This window comes from Pongo pygmaeus, chromosome 12 (genome assembly GCF_028885625.2).
Source record: "Pongo pygmaeus isolate AG05252 chromosome 12, NHGRI_mPonPyg2-v2.0_pri, whole genome shotgun sequence".
In the NCBI taxonomy this organism is placed as follows: Eukaryota; Metazoa; Chordata; class Mammalia; order Primates; family Hominidae; genus Pongo; species Pongo pygmaeus.
Window position 1 is genome coordinate 46,461,731 of NC_072385.2, and position 14,901 is coordinate 46,476,631.

The 14,901-nt window shown below is 40.3% G+C and overlaps 1 protein-coding gene across 1 annotated transcript in view; it reads right to left on the bottom strand.

Annotated features, from left to right (window-relative positions):
* Positions 1-14,901, bottom strand: part of RMND5A (required for meiotic nuclear division 5 homolog A) — a 60,239-nt gene that overhangs the window by 11,635 nt on the left and 33,703 nt on the right. The window contains exons 5-6 of the mRNA XM_054475769.2: positions 1,231-1,397; positions 397-562 (exon numbers count right to left, since the gene is read on the bottom strand). Coding sequence (XP_054331744.1) covers positions 397-562; positions 1,231-1,397 — 333 coding nt within the window. The remainder of the gene's footprint in view (positions 1-396; positions 563-1,230; positions 1,398-14,901) is intronic.

Genomic DNA, 14,901 nt, shown 5'->3' on the forward strand with positions numbered 1-14,901 from the left:
TGCTGGGATTACAGGCGTGGTTAAGTAAAACTAGCATTTCTTAAACTGCAAGTGTGTGGTGGTGAGGAATCCAGCAAGTATTTGTGGAGTTTGTACCACCACCCCGACTTGTGCTAAGGCTCTAGCAGTTTAGTCCACCACCGTTTCTGGACCATCTGTACTAATGTCAATATAGTGGAAAAGGCTCTCAGGATCCTGTGAGGTTCATACACCACACTTTCAAAACTGCTTCTCTCAAACAGCGTCACTGCCAATTGTGATATCTTTTGAAATACCAATTACACTCTTCTTCAGAAAGACAAGTTATTCTGGCTTTAAACATCAAGAACCAAACAAGTTAAGGGAAGGTGATAATGCAGTGCATACTTCAATAACAGACAGGGCCAATTTCCATACCTGACACTGAGGGGGGACTCCACGGAGAGCCCCAGGAGGGCACAAGCATCCCGTGTAAAGATGTCACAGATATCAGCCCACTGGTTTGCATCAAGTAGGTGAACATATGGTGAGTTCTCAATCCCTTGTCTCAGGTACACAAGGCTTCCCATCAAAACCTGAATGTCTAAAAAAAAACACCAGCAAGAAAGCATTAGTTTGCTTGCAGCAATAAGCTGTGAAAAGTAAGAATACCCCCACCCATACTGATACAGCCTAAAATAATGTATTAACAGGTCTTTTAAAATTCCGGTCCTTAAGCTTTGTTTCTTCCTTCATCCTAAATTAAACAGCATGGAGAGAAAAGGGAAGAAAAGGAAAGCAGTGAAAATACTGAACTTATAATTTAAATTCTTATCTACAGCATAGTATAATTACCATTACCTAGAGGAGTAACAATTATGTCATCACATTATCTCTGACTGCAGAGTTAATGTATTCCTACACAGATTCGTGGGGTTGACAGTTGCCACCCTGGCTCTCTGACACTTTGCTGTGGCAAGAGCAGCAGCATACAGCCAGGTGGGGGTGGAAAAGAGCAAGTGCACACCTTGCTCTTTCTCAGATCTCCTCTTAGTTTAATATGGAATTCCAAAATCTGCAATATCTCTGACTTCTAAGAGGCTTTAATATTTTTGTTTTTGTTCTAGGGCCACTCAGAGCTTTTCCTGTAAGTGATTATCAACTACAACTGTTTCCTGGCAAACATGTATTAGCTCTAGTTAAGAACTGTTAAGTTACAGTGGTGGCTATAACCCTGTTTCAAACATTAATAACATCTGACTCCAGACTCACCTTTTTGATGATTTAGGGCAAATGGCTGAAAATTTTTAGCATATTGTAATGCCTCTCGCTGATTTGTGGTTCCACCCATTAACAAGCTAATAAAATACAGTCTGTGTAGCTTAAATTCCAAGGAGCTGTTTTGAGCTATAAGCATTTCCCGGTTTGACACTGCCCACCTAAAGAAAAGGCAAAAAAGACTTTAAGAATAATCAAAAGCATAAGCAAGGTATCTTAAAAACTATTTGAAACCCAGTAAAACAAAAAAGGGGCTTGGTCTGCCATCTTGTGGAAGTCTACGGTAACATCAATCCCTACGGCCGAGACTTTTGTCAGGAAAGTAACCATGAATAACTACACTTGCAGAGGCCCTTCAGCCAGTGAAAGAAAAAGCAATAAGGTAGATGACAATCACCAGAATGACTCTGATGTGTCACATGACGCATCTGAACTTGCAAAGGACCACACTTTGAAGCGGTGTCAGCCATGAGATTCACAATTAGATTGCCTAGATCCACTGCTCTTTTCCTACAAAACTGGCCTAATATATACAAGCATGAATCAAAGATCCTGAAAGGGAACTATATTTTTTAAACTTTCAATAGTTGCAAGATTTTGTTCACTTTGGGATTAAAAACAGTAGATACCATTATTTCCCCTCAAGGTGCTTTCAATCTGATCAGGAAGATAAAGCTAGACAAGTATCATACAGTAAATCTTACTGTGCAAAATGATTTGTACAAACATAGTTCTAATAAGGGAAAAAACAAGATTCAATTTTAAATGAGCCAAAATACAGCCCCTCAGGCTTCTATAGAACAGTTGGAATAATCAATCTTCAACTGGAACTACCAGGTCAGGAGAGGGCAAAGGCAGGAAAGTATATAGCCAGCTGTTAAAATCAAATTTTGTGATAAGGCAATAAGGAAACATTATTTCTCTAAATATATTAACATATAGAAGCTGTTAGCATTATATTATTTAATTTGACCATCAGACAAATACTCCCCACCTAACCTAATTCACCAAAGACCACTAGAATCTGAACTGGGTAAGAATATAAAATCTCAGTAACTCCATAAACTACAAGAGTAAAACCTGTCAAATTACTTATAATGAATTTGCTGATTGGGATTGGACTTCACAGAGTGGCACTTTTACTGGGTCCTAACCTTCCCAGAAAGGGCTGCACAACCATATAAACATTCTAATTAACTTGCTGATGTATTCACATCTTACAGTCAAATCATGAGGCTTCTCTGACTTCAAAGTGATTTTTTAAAATATTAATCATCTGGATCTTGGAAATATTTACCTAAATTTGTAAGCCTTGGTTCCTTGCCTGGCACTAAAATGATGCAGTTAAGTGGTAACACCAAGTCAGGTAAACCTGCTGACAATAATGTACTTGTTTTTTTTTTTTTTTTTTTGAGACAGGGTTTCACTCTGTCACCCAGGCTGCAGTGCAGTAGTGTAATCGTGGCTCACTGCAGCCTCAGCCTCTCGGGCTCCAGTGATCCTCCTACCTCAGTCTCTGAAGTAGCTAGGACCACAGGTGCATGCTGCCATTCCTGGCTAATTTTTTTAAAAATTATTTTTGTAAACACTATGTTGCCCAGGCTGGTTTTGAACTCCTGGGCTCAAGCGATCCTCCTGCCTCAGCTTCCCAAAGTGCTGTGATTACAGGTGTGAGCTTCCGTACCTGGCCAACCAGCAAAATACTTCTGGCGGTGGTCTTTCGTGAATGCCCCACATCAATCAACAGTACCAAGAGCACTGGGCTTTTTGCAGTCTCTAGTCTGCCAGGCACCTTACGGATTTCCAGTTCCAAGTAGTGCATTTAAATTAGATCACTTTCCAAAAGTTTATACATCCCTTCAATCATATAAGCATGAGTATGTTTTCCTACTAGCAAATAAGGAAAGGCAGTAAGATTTTTCTTTTTTCTGTTTCTGATATGAGATGTATGTGTAAGGGCTTGTAAAGTCAAAGACTGGAGCTAACAGAGTAACTACAAATTTTAATTTTAAAAAAGTCAATAGAAAAAAAGGAAAAATTCATAGACAATTCACACACACAAAAAATCTCATTTTCATAGGAATATGTTCATGATATAGTGTTAAATGGGAGGAAAGTGTGATTTTTTATTTTTTATTTTTATTTTTGAGAAAGGGTTTCACTTTCGTCGCCCAAGCTGCAGTGCAGTGGTGTGGTCTCAGCTCACTACTGCAACCTCCGCCTCCCAGGCTCAAGCGATTCTCCCACCTCAGCCTCCCAAGTAGCTGGCAACACAGGCGCACGCCACCGCACCCAGCTAGTGTTTTGTATTTTTTTGTAAAGACAAGGTTTCACCATGTTACCCAGGCTGGTCTCCAACTTCTGAGCTCAAGCCATCCTCCCGCCTTGGCCTCCCAAAGTGCTGGGATTACAGGTGTGAGCCATCATGCTCAGCTTGAAAGTGTGATATATATATGTGATATGATATATATATACATAAATTTTTTTTGTTTTTTGAGACAGAGTTTCACTCTGTTGCCCAGGCTGGAGTGCAGTGGCAAGATCTCAGCTCACTGCAACCTTCGCCTCTCAGGTTCAAGCCATTCTCCTGCCTCAGCCTCCCAAGTAGGTGGGACTACAAGCATGCACCACTGCACCCAGCTCATTTTTGCATTTTTAGTAGAGACAGGGTCTCACCATGTTGGCCAGGCTGGTCTTGAACTCCTGGCCTCAGGTGATCCACCCACCTTGGCCTCCCAAAGTGCTGGGATTACAGGCGTGAGCCACCGTCCCCAGTCAAAAGTGTGATATATTTTTAAAAGTAACTTTTAGACACCAGAATGTTTAGTAGTAATGACTCTGGGATTTCAAGCATTATTTATCAACTGCTATACCATGGGCCATGACTAATCGGAACAAGGCACCAACTCTTAGATCAGATCAGCACCAGGGGTCTGAAACCACCAGGAAGACACACCAATCAACACTAGCTGACCAGTAGTCCATATTACAGTGATTTCTGTAACAGTCTACGCTGTCCTATATTTTCCAGGTTTTCTGTAATGAACATGTACTAATTTTATACTTTAAAAGGTAGTAACTTTTTAAGCTAATGTAAAAGTAAAATTTCTTAACTTCCTTTTTTTAAATGAACAGGCCTATAATTATAAATTACTTTCCCTGAAAGTTATGAATTACCAATTTAAGCTTTATAAGCTATAAACACCTGTACTCCACTTAACCTGGAGAGGCATTTATTTAGACAAATATAATTTTTAATGTACTAAATTTATGTTTGCACAGTTTCAAATTTTGCTATAAACAAGGCTATGAAATAAGAAAAAAACTAGCATTGCTTAATTCCTCCCCCCTCCTTGCCAAGAAATATTTAGAAAAGTAAGCAGACACCTTTACAAAAAGGAACTGGGAGGAGGAGAGGACAACACAAAACCCAAATTCATAGAATACAAGTTTTCAAATTTCTTAAAAGTCGTATTTCTTTTCATCCTATTCTGAAACAATACGGTCCTCATTTAACTTCTTAATACTATATTAAGACTAAATCGTACAAGGCAAGGGACTTCCAAGCTTCTCCCTCCCTGGCAAAACGTCATTTTCTAAACCAAGGATGAGACACCCCATTTTTAACTCTCCCAAACATTGAAGCACATATAAGCAATTAAGGTGAAATCCTCACCTGACATGATGGGACCTCTCTCTTATACCTCCAGGATTGTACCCAGAAACCCACATTTGTATTTTCTTGACCTCAACTCCCTGGCCACAGTTAACTGGCCAAATAAGCATAGGTTTTATTCAAAGTCACTCTCCGCAGCTGCCTCCTAATAAGAAAGTCAATCTATTTTTAACTCTATTCACTATTCTTCACTATTCTATGCCTTTTGCTAAGCTCTGGTATCAAGAGTTGCCTTCTGTGATGATCATCATTAACATCTGCCTTAACGAATCCTTGAAATCTGAGTACAAATTTCACAGCAGCATTCTTACTCACAATAGCAGCTTCCTCAGATAGCTTAACATTAGTCAATTCACAACTTCTGAACATGATAAAAGCATCTTTTACTGGCAGTGAAGTCCTTCAATATCCTTGTAATTACCATCTTCTTTCAATAGGCAACTATTATCAATTTGGTCGGAATAGTAGCCAAACTGAGAAACACACACACACACAAACTTCTCTCTCTCAATCCAAAGTAGAAGTAAATGTTCCATCTAAACCACAAGCATCTTTCTATTCTAGTGCAATATAAGTGAAAAGATGGTGAAGTGACTTTACCCTGGTCTTTATAGTGACAGGACTTTTCCAATATGCTTTGTACCATTAGCTTCCTGTAGGCTTAGGTCTTGCCCTAGTTTCATCTTGCTGTTGTCCTTTTCAAATCTTTCTAATCACATTCAATTTCACTTCTAGAGATTTTTCTTGTTGCCAAGTCTGTCTTCCAATTATCCATTTTTGTAAAATGTCACTTGGGTTTATCCCTGGGAGTTAAGGAGGTGACACAACCACACAGGTGTTGCCTGAGGGTAACTGACAGTAGATATGCAGTGATCAAGAGCGAAGTGACAGAACTAGTCATGACCATGATGCGCCTGTTATGTCCTGATGTGTAGACTGAAGAGCTGGCAGAGAAGTCTGTATTTTATACAATTGCTCACAGTTAATACATCATGGTGACTGAAATCTGAACTGTGTTGTTGGCAGCCAGGTGTTATTTAACTAAACTGTGGTAAAAAAGAATTTATGTATGTTAGAAACCTGCAAAGACTGCCCATAGGTTCAGTAAAGAACACAAGGGCTGGGTGTGGTGGCTCAGGCCTGTAATCCCAGCACTTTGGGAGGCCGAGGTGAGTGGATCACCTGAGGCTGGGAGTTTGAGGTCAGCCTAATGAACATGGAGAAACCCCATCTCTACTGAAAATACAAAATTAGAAGGGTGTGGTGGCGCATGCCTGTAATCCCAGCTACTCAGGAGGCTGAGGCAGGAGAATTGCTTGAACCCGGGAGGCGGAGGTTGTGGTGAGCCAAGATTGCACCATTGCACTCCAGCCTGGGCAACAAGAGTGAAACTCTGTCTCAAAAAAAAAAAAAAAGAATACAAACAGGAGAGAAAGAACACAGAGATCTCAGTGGTAAGGGGTTACTTTATAAAGACAAGGAAGTTCCAGATTGATATAATGAGGAAAGACATAAAGTTTGAGAACCTGAGCAAGTCAGGGTGTCTGTGGCCCATTCTCATAAATCTTAAAGAATTACAAAGAAAACGAAATTAGTTTTCTATTTCTCACTAAAATGATTCCTCCCCTGCCCCTCCCCCTTCCTTCCTCCCCACGTTTTTGTTTTTGTTTTTGTTTTTGTTTTAGGACAGAGTCTCATTCTGTTGCCCAGGCTGGAGTACAGTGGCGTGATCTCGGCTCACTGCAACCTCTGCCTCCTGGGTTCAAGTGATTCTTCGGCCTCAGCCTCCCGAGTAGCTGGGGTTACAGGTGCTCACCACCGCGCCTGGCTAATTTTGTATTTTTAGTAGAGATGGTGGGGCAGGGTGGGGGGCAAGCAAACTAAAAATGCAGTGAAATTATTAACTCTATAATTTTTTTGAAAAAAATTCTGATCCCAAATTTCCAGCGTGGACCACGAGAACACTGTCACCTTTGGAATTACTCCATTTAGAGAAACACTGAAGACCCCAAAAATGACAGTAAGATCAACAGTGTTACACTGATCTCTGTGCACTGCCACTACATTCTTCTGATGAAGAGCCTTTTGGGGCCTTTCCACCAACAAACCCCAAAACAATATTACTTATGAGAAGACTAAGTTAGAAGCAATCCACATCTATACAATTACCCAGCAGAAACATTAGCATTAATTATCTTAATTGTCAGGCCTGTGAAAAGACTTGGCACACAGTTACCTCCATATTTAGAATTTCTACATCATTCCAAAAATAAATACAAGATTTCACTTTCATAGTTAGCGTTCTCCCTCAGGAACCTAACAGACAGCATTAGTGGGCTTATCTCTCTCGTCTTACAATTTTGCCAGCCTGGGTGGGTGTCTATTTCTAGTAATACTAGGGAAAAAAACTCTCTTGCTAATCCCACAGCACATTCCACTATAACCTTTCACAGCATTTAAAGGCTTACAAAAACCTCTTTTTCTAATTTCCTTTAAGGCTGTACTCTTGGGGGTAAAAGCTGAAGTTCAGGGGAATGAATGATATTTATTTTTACTCCACAGGTGTGGACCTGGTGAAATGTCCTTAGTAACATGAATCAAATGCTTAAAAAAATTCAGAGAAGGGCAAACCTGACAAAAATCAAAGTTCAGTCAAAAAAGTGAGGAACTCTATAACTTTGCTTTAGAGACTGAAAAGAACAATGTTTCATTTCTTAGATATTTTCAAATGGTAATTTTTCAGCTATGGGCTGAGTCCATTGCTGGAACTACTACCATTAAACTCATCTCAGAGTTGGTATGAGTCTCTGTCCTTTTCACATGCTATTTAAGAAACCACACAAACTATGGTATTGCATATCTGACTCTATTTAAGACACACACACACAAACACACACACACCCTTTTACATGAGGTTCTCAGTAATGCAGAGATTAGTAAGAGCTACACATAGGAGTGGTCACCATATTGGACAACACAACTCTACAGATTAGTGATCTTTTTAAAGTACTTAATATGACATTACCTTATTTACTGCTGGTTTCCTACCACAAAAATAAAAACAAGATATTTTATAAACCTAATACTAGACCTGCATTTTACAAGCAAATGTCCAGTGTCTTTCCCAGGTCTCCCTTTTCTTTTCTATCATGTGTGCTTAGCCTCCCAGCTAGTTTAGCTCCTTATGTTTTTAAACATTTATTCTCAGGGACCATTTAAATTTTCTCTTTCTATGAAGACTCTCAATTTCTCTAGTCACGGCTTGCCCACTTATTTCCAATACTGTTCAAGTCTTTGGTGAGGATGTATTCAGATAATGTCTATTCTTTCTCCTAAGGAATACCTACAGTCTTGGAACTTCTATAAACTTTCACCAGCAACGAATATAAAATAGACAATAGAAAACAGCGTTATCAACACAATTTCTTTCTCTCTTTTGGCTTTTCTATTCCTTCTTTTCTGTATCCTTCTGAAAAATGGCACCTCTTTCTATGTTTCAATTAGCTTCTCTTTAAGAGGTATGCTTTCTCCACCAGACTTAGGGCATAGAGAGTGAGTTAAAATGTATCCATTAACTCTTTCCTTTTGTGCCTTTTCAAAATTAAGACCAAAAGATGGGGGAGGGAAGAAAAAAATGAACCTCAGAGAAAAAAATCCAACTTGTTCAAGCCTTGATTGTTCCTTCTGTTAGACCCGCACATCTACCAGAGCCTTGTTTCCTCTGTGGTTCTATGTGGCTATTAACATGTGCCTGAGTCAGGGAGATCACTCACCTACAGGAAGCCACGAGTAGGAATAAGAAAACAGACACCAGGCCGGGCACTGTGGCTCACGCTTGTAATCCCAGCACTTTAGAAGGTCAAGGTGGAAGGACCGCTTGAGCTCAGAGTTCAAGACCAGCCTGGGCGACAACATAGTGAGACCCCATCTCTATTCCTCTATTCAACTAAAAAAACCAGGGCGAGGGGGGTGGGGAAGAACACTAGAAATTGCTGAATCACTGTTACCCTCATTTCCAGTGATAGTCAAGGCCCCGTGATCAGGCACCTCTGCCTGCTTCCTCCAATTTCATTTTCTAGAACTACTTCCTGCTTATAAACAGTTTTACCCATTGGTACTAGAATTTCTATTAAGTCTGTCAAGCATCTTCTCATCTTTAGGACTACTGGCCACACACACCACGAAGAAACCTGTGGCTTCTTTCTATACCCACCTATCTGCTAGCTTTGGAGATGGAGTCTTCCCATATTTCAGCAGCCTGCCTGATACTGTTCTTGGCCTGTCCAATCTAAACCCTTCTGTGGTCTGAAGTAATTTTTTTTTCTCTTCTGTGAAAAATGCTGTAACATCTCTCTTCCCTTTCTCATAACCATTCAGTTGCCTTTTTTTTTTGAGATGGAGTCTTACTTTGTCACCCAGGCTGGAATGCAGACACCATCTCAGCTCGCTGCAACCTCCGCCTCCCCGGTTCAAGGGATTCTCCTCCCTCAGCCTCCCAAGTAGCTGGGATTACAGGCATGCACCACCACGCCCAGCTAATTTTGTATTTTTAGTAGAGACTGGGTTTTGCCATGTTGGCCAGGCTGGTCTTGAACTTGTGACCTCAGGTGATCCACCCGCCTAGGCCTCCCAAAGTGCTGGGATTACAGGCGTGAGCCTCCACACCCGGCCGGCTGCTTTCATTATGGCATTTTACTAAGGCTTTGCTGTTAGCAAATTCTTTGAAAAAAATGTTACGAGGTTCCCCAGAGGCAGTGATGAAACGCTCTCACAGGCCCATGGATATGATTTTGTGGTATACATGGTCACATATCTCAGCAGTGGTCCCTTCTGCCTTAAGATTGCCCTCAGAGTCAAAGACTTAGCCCAGGCCAGAAGTCTAGTGGACTTAGCCTTTGCCACAATGAAGGTGTGAACATATCTAGAAAAGATGTGGTTCAACTCAACTCATATGATAAATGTAAACTGAAAATATGACATGTCATTCTTCCCCTACCACACATACCTATCAGTTATCAGGCTCACAAAGTTTTTTGTTTTTGTTTTTGTTTTTAATGGAAGGAAAATCAGCTGTGACAGCAAGGATGTGAAATGATCTTTGCTATTTTGTGGTAGGGTTGTATTTCAGGGCAACCTTTACAGAGATAAATGTGGTAAGATCAATCCAAACTTTAAATGTACCTTAACCCAATATTCTAGAAATGTTCTCTACATATCTAGCAGGCATGCTCAAAATAATGTGCAATGGATATTCAATGCTACATCACTTATAAAGCAAAAGATCAGAAACTACAAATGTCCATCCATAGGAACTGGAAATAAAATTAAGGTATAATTCCTAAAAGAGAACACTAACCAGCTACCAAAAAAAAAAAAAAAAAACAAATAGTTCTATATATTCTGATATAGGCAAATACTTCAAAATTTTTCAAGTAAAAAGCAGAACACTGTATAGTATGCAACCACTTGTGCATAAAAATGTACATATACATAATACAGTTAATGGTGGCTGCCTGTTTGGAGAGTAACTGTGATTAGAAGGCAAAGATGGGGAGATTTACTTTTCACTGTATTTTTATTTTGTTGTACCTTTTGATTTTGTACTCTTATTTATTACCTGTTGGGATACTTAATGCTGACTCAAAACTCGACCAAGGCAAGCCAAGGACAATTTTGAGAAAAGGAGTCAGTGAATGAAGTCTGAACTGCCCAACGGCTCTGCAACACAACCTCCATGGTGGAGATAATGGCATCAGGACATTTCAGCCTGAGAACTTTGAACATTTTCTAGAACAATCTCCTCTTGTTCCAACTCCAAGCTTAGCAAGCTCATGTGCCTTCCACATGGACCTGCCTACCACAAGCTAGTTTCACAGCCCCTAATAATCCAAACTATACACGCAGCTTAGCAATTCAGGATTTTATCGTTTTTAAAGGCCTGTTCTTAGTGAAAACAAAACAAAATAAGGACACCAAAAACAAGTTTCCAAGTCCGCAAGGCTGAAAGTCAGATACTAGACTGGCAAATCCAGCAAGGTAGTATTACTCTTTGAGACACGTTTAGGAAGGCAACCAAGTAGCTTCCCCTAAAGATAGTGCTTTCTTTCAATATGTATGTTAATAATGGCACAGCCACAAGGACAGTTCCTATTTTTTCTAATATTTCCCCCCCTTGTTGTATTAAGTGACTATTCTCTCGTTAAACACTGTCTTTGGCTTTCCATCTGCCACCATGAAAGAGGGTGACAAGTCTGCTCTCAATTCTCCTGCAGATTACTGTTATTCATTGAGGGCCTACTATGAGGTAAGCACTACTCTAGGCGCCAAGAGAAATTCTAAAAGCAAATAAAACAATCTGGGTGAGCATAAAAGAAATCTGGATGAGGGGGAAAATCTGTACAAACTCAGAGGTACAAGGGCACGGAACACAGGAGCAGGCAAGGTCCTGATTAGATCCATGTAATCAGGTGTTGTTCTGCCACTTCTCTCCACAATATCACCATTCCCCTAGGCCCTCAATGGCCTTTAGCCACCTCCATTTTTTTTTTTTTTTTTTTTGAGACCAAGTTTCACTCTTGTTGCCCAGGCTGGAGTGCAGGGGCACAATCTTGGCTCACCACAACCTCCGCCTCCTGGGTTCAAGTGATTCTCCTGCCTCAGCCTTCCTGAGTAGCTGGGTGGCATGCGCCACCATACCTGGCTAATTTTGTATTTTTAGTAGAGACGGCGTTTCTCCATGTTGGTCAGGCTCGTCTTGAACTCCTGACCTCAGGTGATTCGCCCGCCTCGGCCTCCCAAAGTGCTGGGATTACAGGCGGGAGCCACTGTGCCTGGCCTAGCCACCTCAAATTTTTGGCTGGCTTCTGCCTTCTCACCGCGTAGGCAGCCTGGAGGAATTGCTGCATCCTCTCCTTCCTCTTTTCCCTTGTGAGCTCCATGATATCCTTCCCAGCAGGAACAAATGGGATGCTGCATAACTGGCAGATATCTCCCGCCTTGTACCTTAACTAGAATTCCCCAAATTGGTGTCCATATCATTCAACTTTTGCTGTAAGTTGAGTAAAGGGAATTTTCTGTACCTAGCTCATGAAAGATGCTTAGTCAGTATCTGCTCTGCACCCACAATACGTAAGAATTGGAAAAATCTGAGTTGTTGTAATGACAATTTCTATTAAATCTTATGTTTTGTATAACTCCAATTTTATGGGTTTTAAATGTGTTATCTGGAGGGAAAACAAGATTGGTCAAATACACAGAGAAAACATTGGGTTATACCAAGTTAAATGAGTTTCTTTACTGTAGGATTACTGATGGTACGTTTTTACTTCTATTTATTTACTTATTTTTTGAGACAGGATCCGGCTCTGGAGTGGTGGTGTGGTCTCGGTTCACTGCAGACTCTGCCTCGTGGACTCAAGTGATCCTCACATCTCAGCCTCCTGAGTAGTTCAGACTACAGGCGTGCATCACCTTGCCCAGCTAATTTTTCTATTTTTTTGTAGAGATAGGGTTTTGCTATGTTGCCCAGGCTGGTCTCGAAATCCTGGGCTCAAGCGATCTGCCCACCTCAGCCTCCCAAAGTGCTGGGCTTACAGGTGTGAGCCACTGCACCTGGCTTGATGATACACTTAATAAGTTAAAGTGAACCTCAAATGAGAATACTGGGGACTATTATGTGAAGCATTTCTCATATAATCTTTTGACTTTTTTTCACAGAGGATCTTCTAGGCCTTAATTGCTTCTCTGTAAGATGACTTACCTCATAGGTTAATATGAGGGTTGAATAGGTTAAGACATGTAAAATGCTTAGAACAATGCTAGGCATATAATAACCACTCAAGAAGAGTTAACTATAATTACCACTACATTCTCTCATGCTGATATTAAATACTATTCCCAGAAACATGAAATGAGAAAATTTTTACTTATGGAACAAGTCCTCTCTCTGCCTGAGAGGAATTGTCTTAAGGCAACAAATAACAGACAAAATTTACAGAAATAATCAATATACATAACATGCTTATCAATAAGAAACATATCTTATATATGCACAAAGTTAAAAATGGTGTTAGGAGAAAAGTCTGGAGTACTCTGAAGGCTAAGGTAGCAAATACTATGTGCCAGTGACTATAGATATAGTCATAATACGTGCATGACTAGCACATATGAACAAAGTTTAATGAAAAAACCTAAGAAACGCATAGATAAGGGAATATTACCTTGAATAACAACCCAAATATTATTTGCTAATCACTATGAAACAACTGGGAAACCCATTACATGTTCATATGTATGTAGGCTTTCTCAGGCACACTGGCCCATGTCTATAATCCCAGTACTTCGGGCAGCTGACACTCCAGGAGGATCACTTGAGGCCAGCAGTTTCAGACCAGCCTCAGCGACATAGAGAAATCCTGTCTCTATAAAATATTTAAAAATTAGCCAGGTGTGGTGGTGTGCACCTGTAGTCTTAGGTACTCAGGAGGCCGGGGCAGGAGGATTACTTAAGCCCAGGAGTTTGAGAGGGTGCAGTGAGCTAGTGAGCTATGATCATCCCACTGCACTCCAGCCTGGGCCGCAGAACAAGACTCTGTCTCTTTGGGGGGAAAAAAAAAGCAGTTGTTGCCATATTTTGTTTAAGAGGTGTTAGAGGTATTTGGCTGAATTTATCTCCCAGATGTGTCACAATCTGAAATTTGCTTAAACAAATTCTACAAAGGTAATATGCATCTCACACAGAGGTACAGTTCTTAAGTGAGATCTATTATAATTTATACAAGAATTTTATATAAATTTATACAGGAATTTCTATCTAGTCATCTGGGCTGGTTTGAGAACTATACAAAATTTTCTCAGAACTGAGAAATGGCCGAGTACAGTGGCTCAAGTCTGTAATTCCAGCACTTTGGGAAGCCGAGGTGGGAGAATCGCTTGAGCCCAGGAGTTCGAAACCAGCCTGGGTAACATAGTGAGATCCTGTCTCTACAAAAAAAAATTTTTTTTAATTAGCTGGGCATAACGGCACAGTCCTGTAGTCCCAACTACTCGGGAGACTAAGTTGGGAGGTTAGGGGGTTGGGGCTGTAGTGAGCCGTGATTATGCCACTGCATTCCAGCCTGGGTGACAGTGACACCTTGTCTCAAAAAGGAAAAAGAACTGAGAAATGATCAGAAAGAAAAAACTAAGCTATGAAGAATTAAATGGGTTAGTGGAACTAAATTTTAAGGGAAAAAGTGTACATTTTATAAAAGTCAACTTCCCAACTAACCCTGTAACACTGATGGTTAATTTTTCTGGTTTTAAAATACCAGGATTCCAAAGCTATAACCTCACGACAAATCACTGCTTCTATAATCCAGTTTCTTCCCTTTATTTTATGAGCTATTTATTACAAATAACCTGGTAATCCTCACAGTAAAAAATTTTAGGACTGGGGCCAGCAAACTATGGCACAGGCCACATACAGCTTGCTGCCTGTTTTGTATAGCAGATGGCCAAGAATGGGTTTTTAAATTTTTAAAGGGTTGTAAAATAAAATGAAGAATATGCGACACAGACCTTATGTGAACTGAAAAGCCTAAAATATTTCCTAGTTGGTCCTTTATGGAAAAGCCTGCTGACCCTGCTCTAGAATAATATTTATTATCGCTTACTCAGTAATTTCAGACAATTCTTATCAATGAGAGGTTCATGGTCAATTACCAAAATCCACAGTAATTAAGAATAGAGTACCTTTATAAAAATATTTGTTCTCTTCATCCACACCACCTAGTTCCAATAACCAATAATTTCTTAGAATGCTAGCATAAAACCCAGCAAAACCCAGCACATTATGGAAGCTTAAATATCAGACTTGTACTGGCTGAACAATAGTGCTTGTTGTAATGTCAGCCCACACAAAGTGGTGGTGTAGCCTGGAAACAGAAAACCCTTTTCTCTCATGGGAATTCAGACCAACTGCTAAGTGAAATAAGCTCCAACCATTTTCT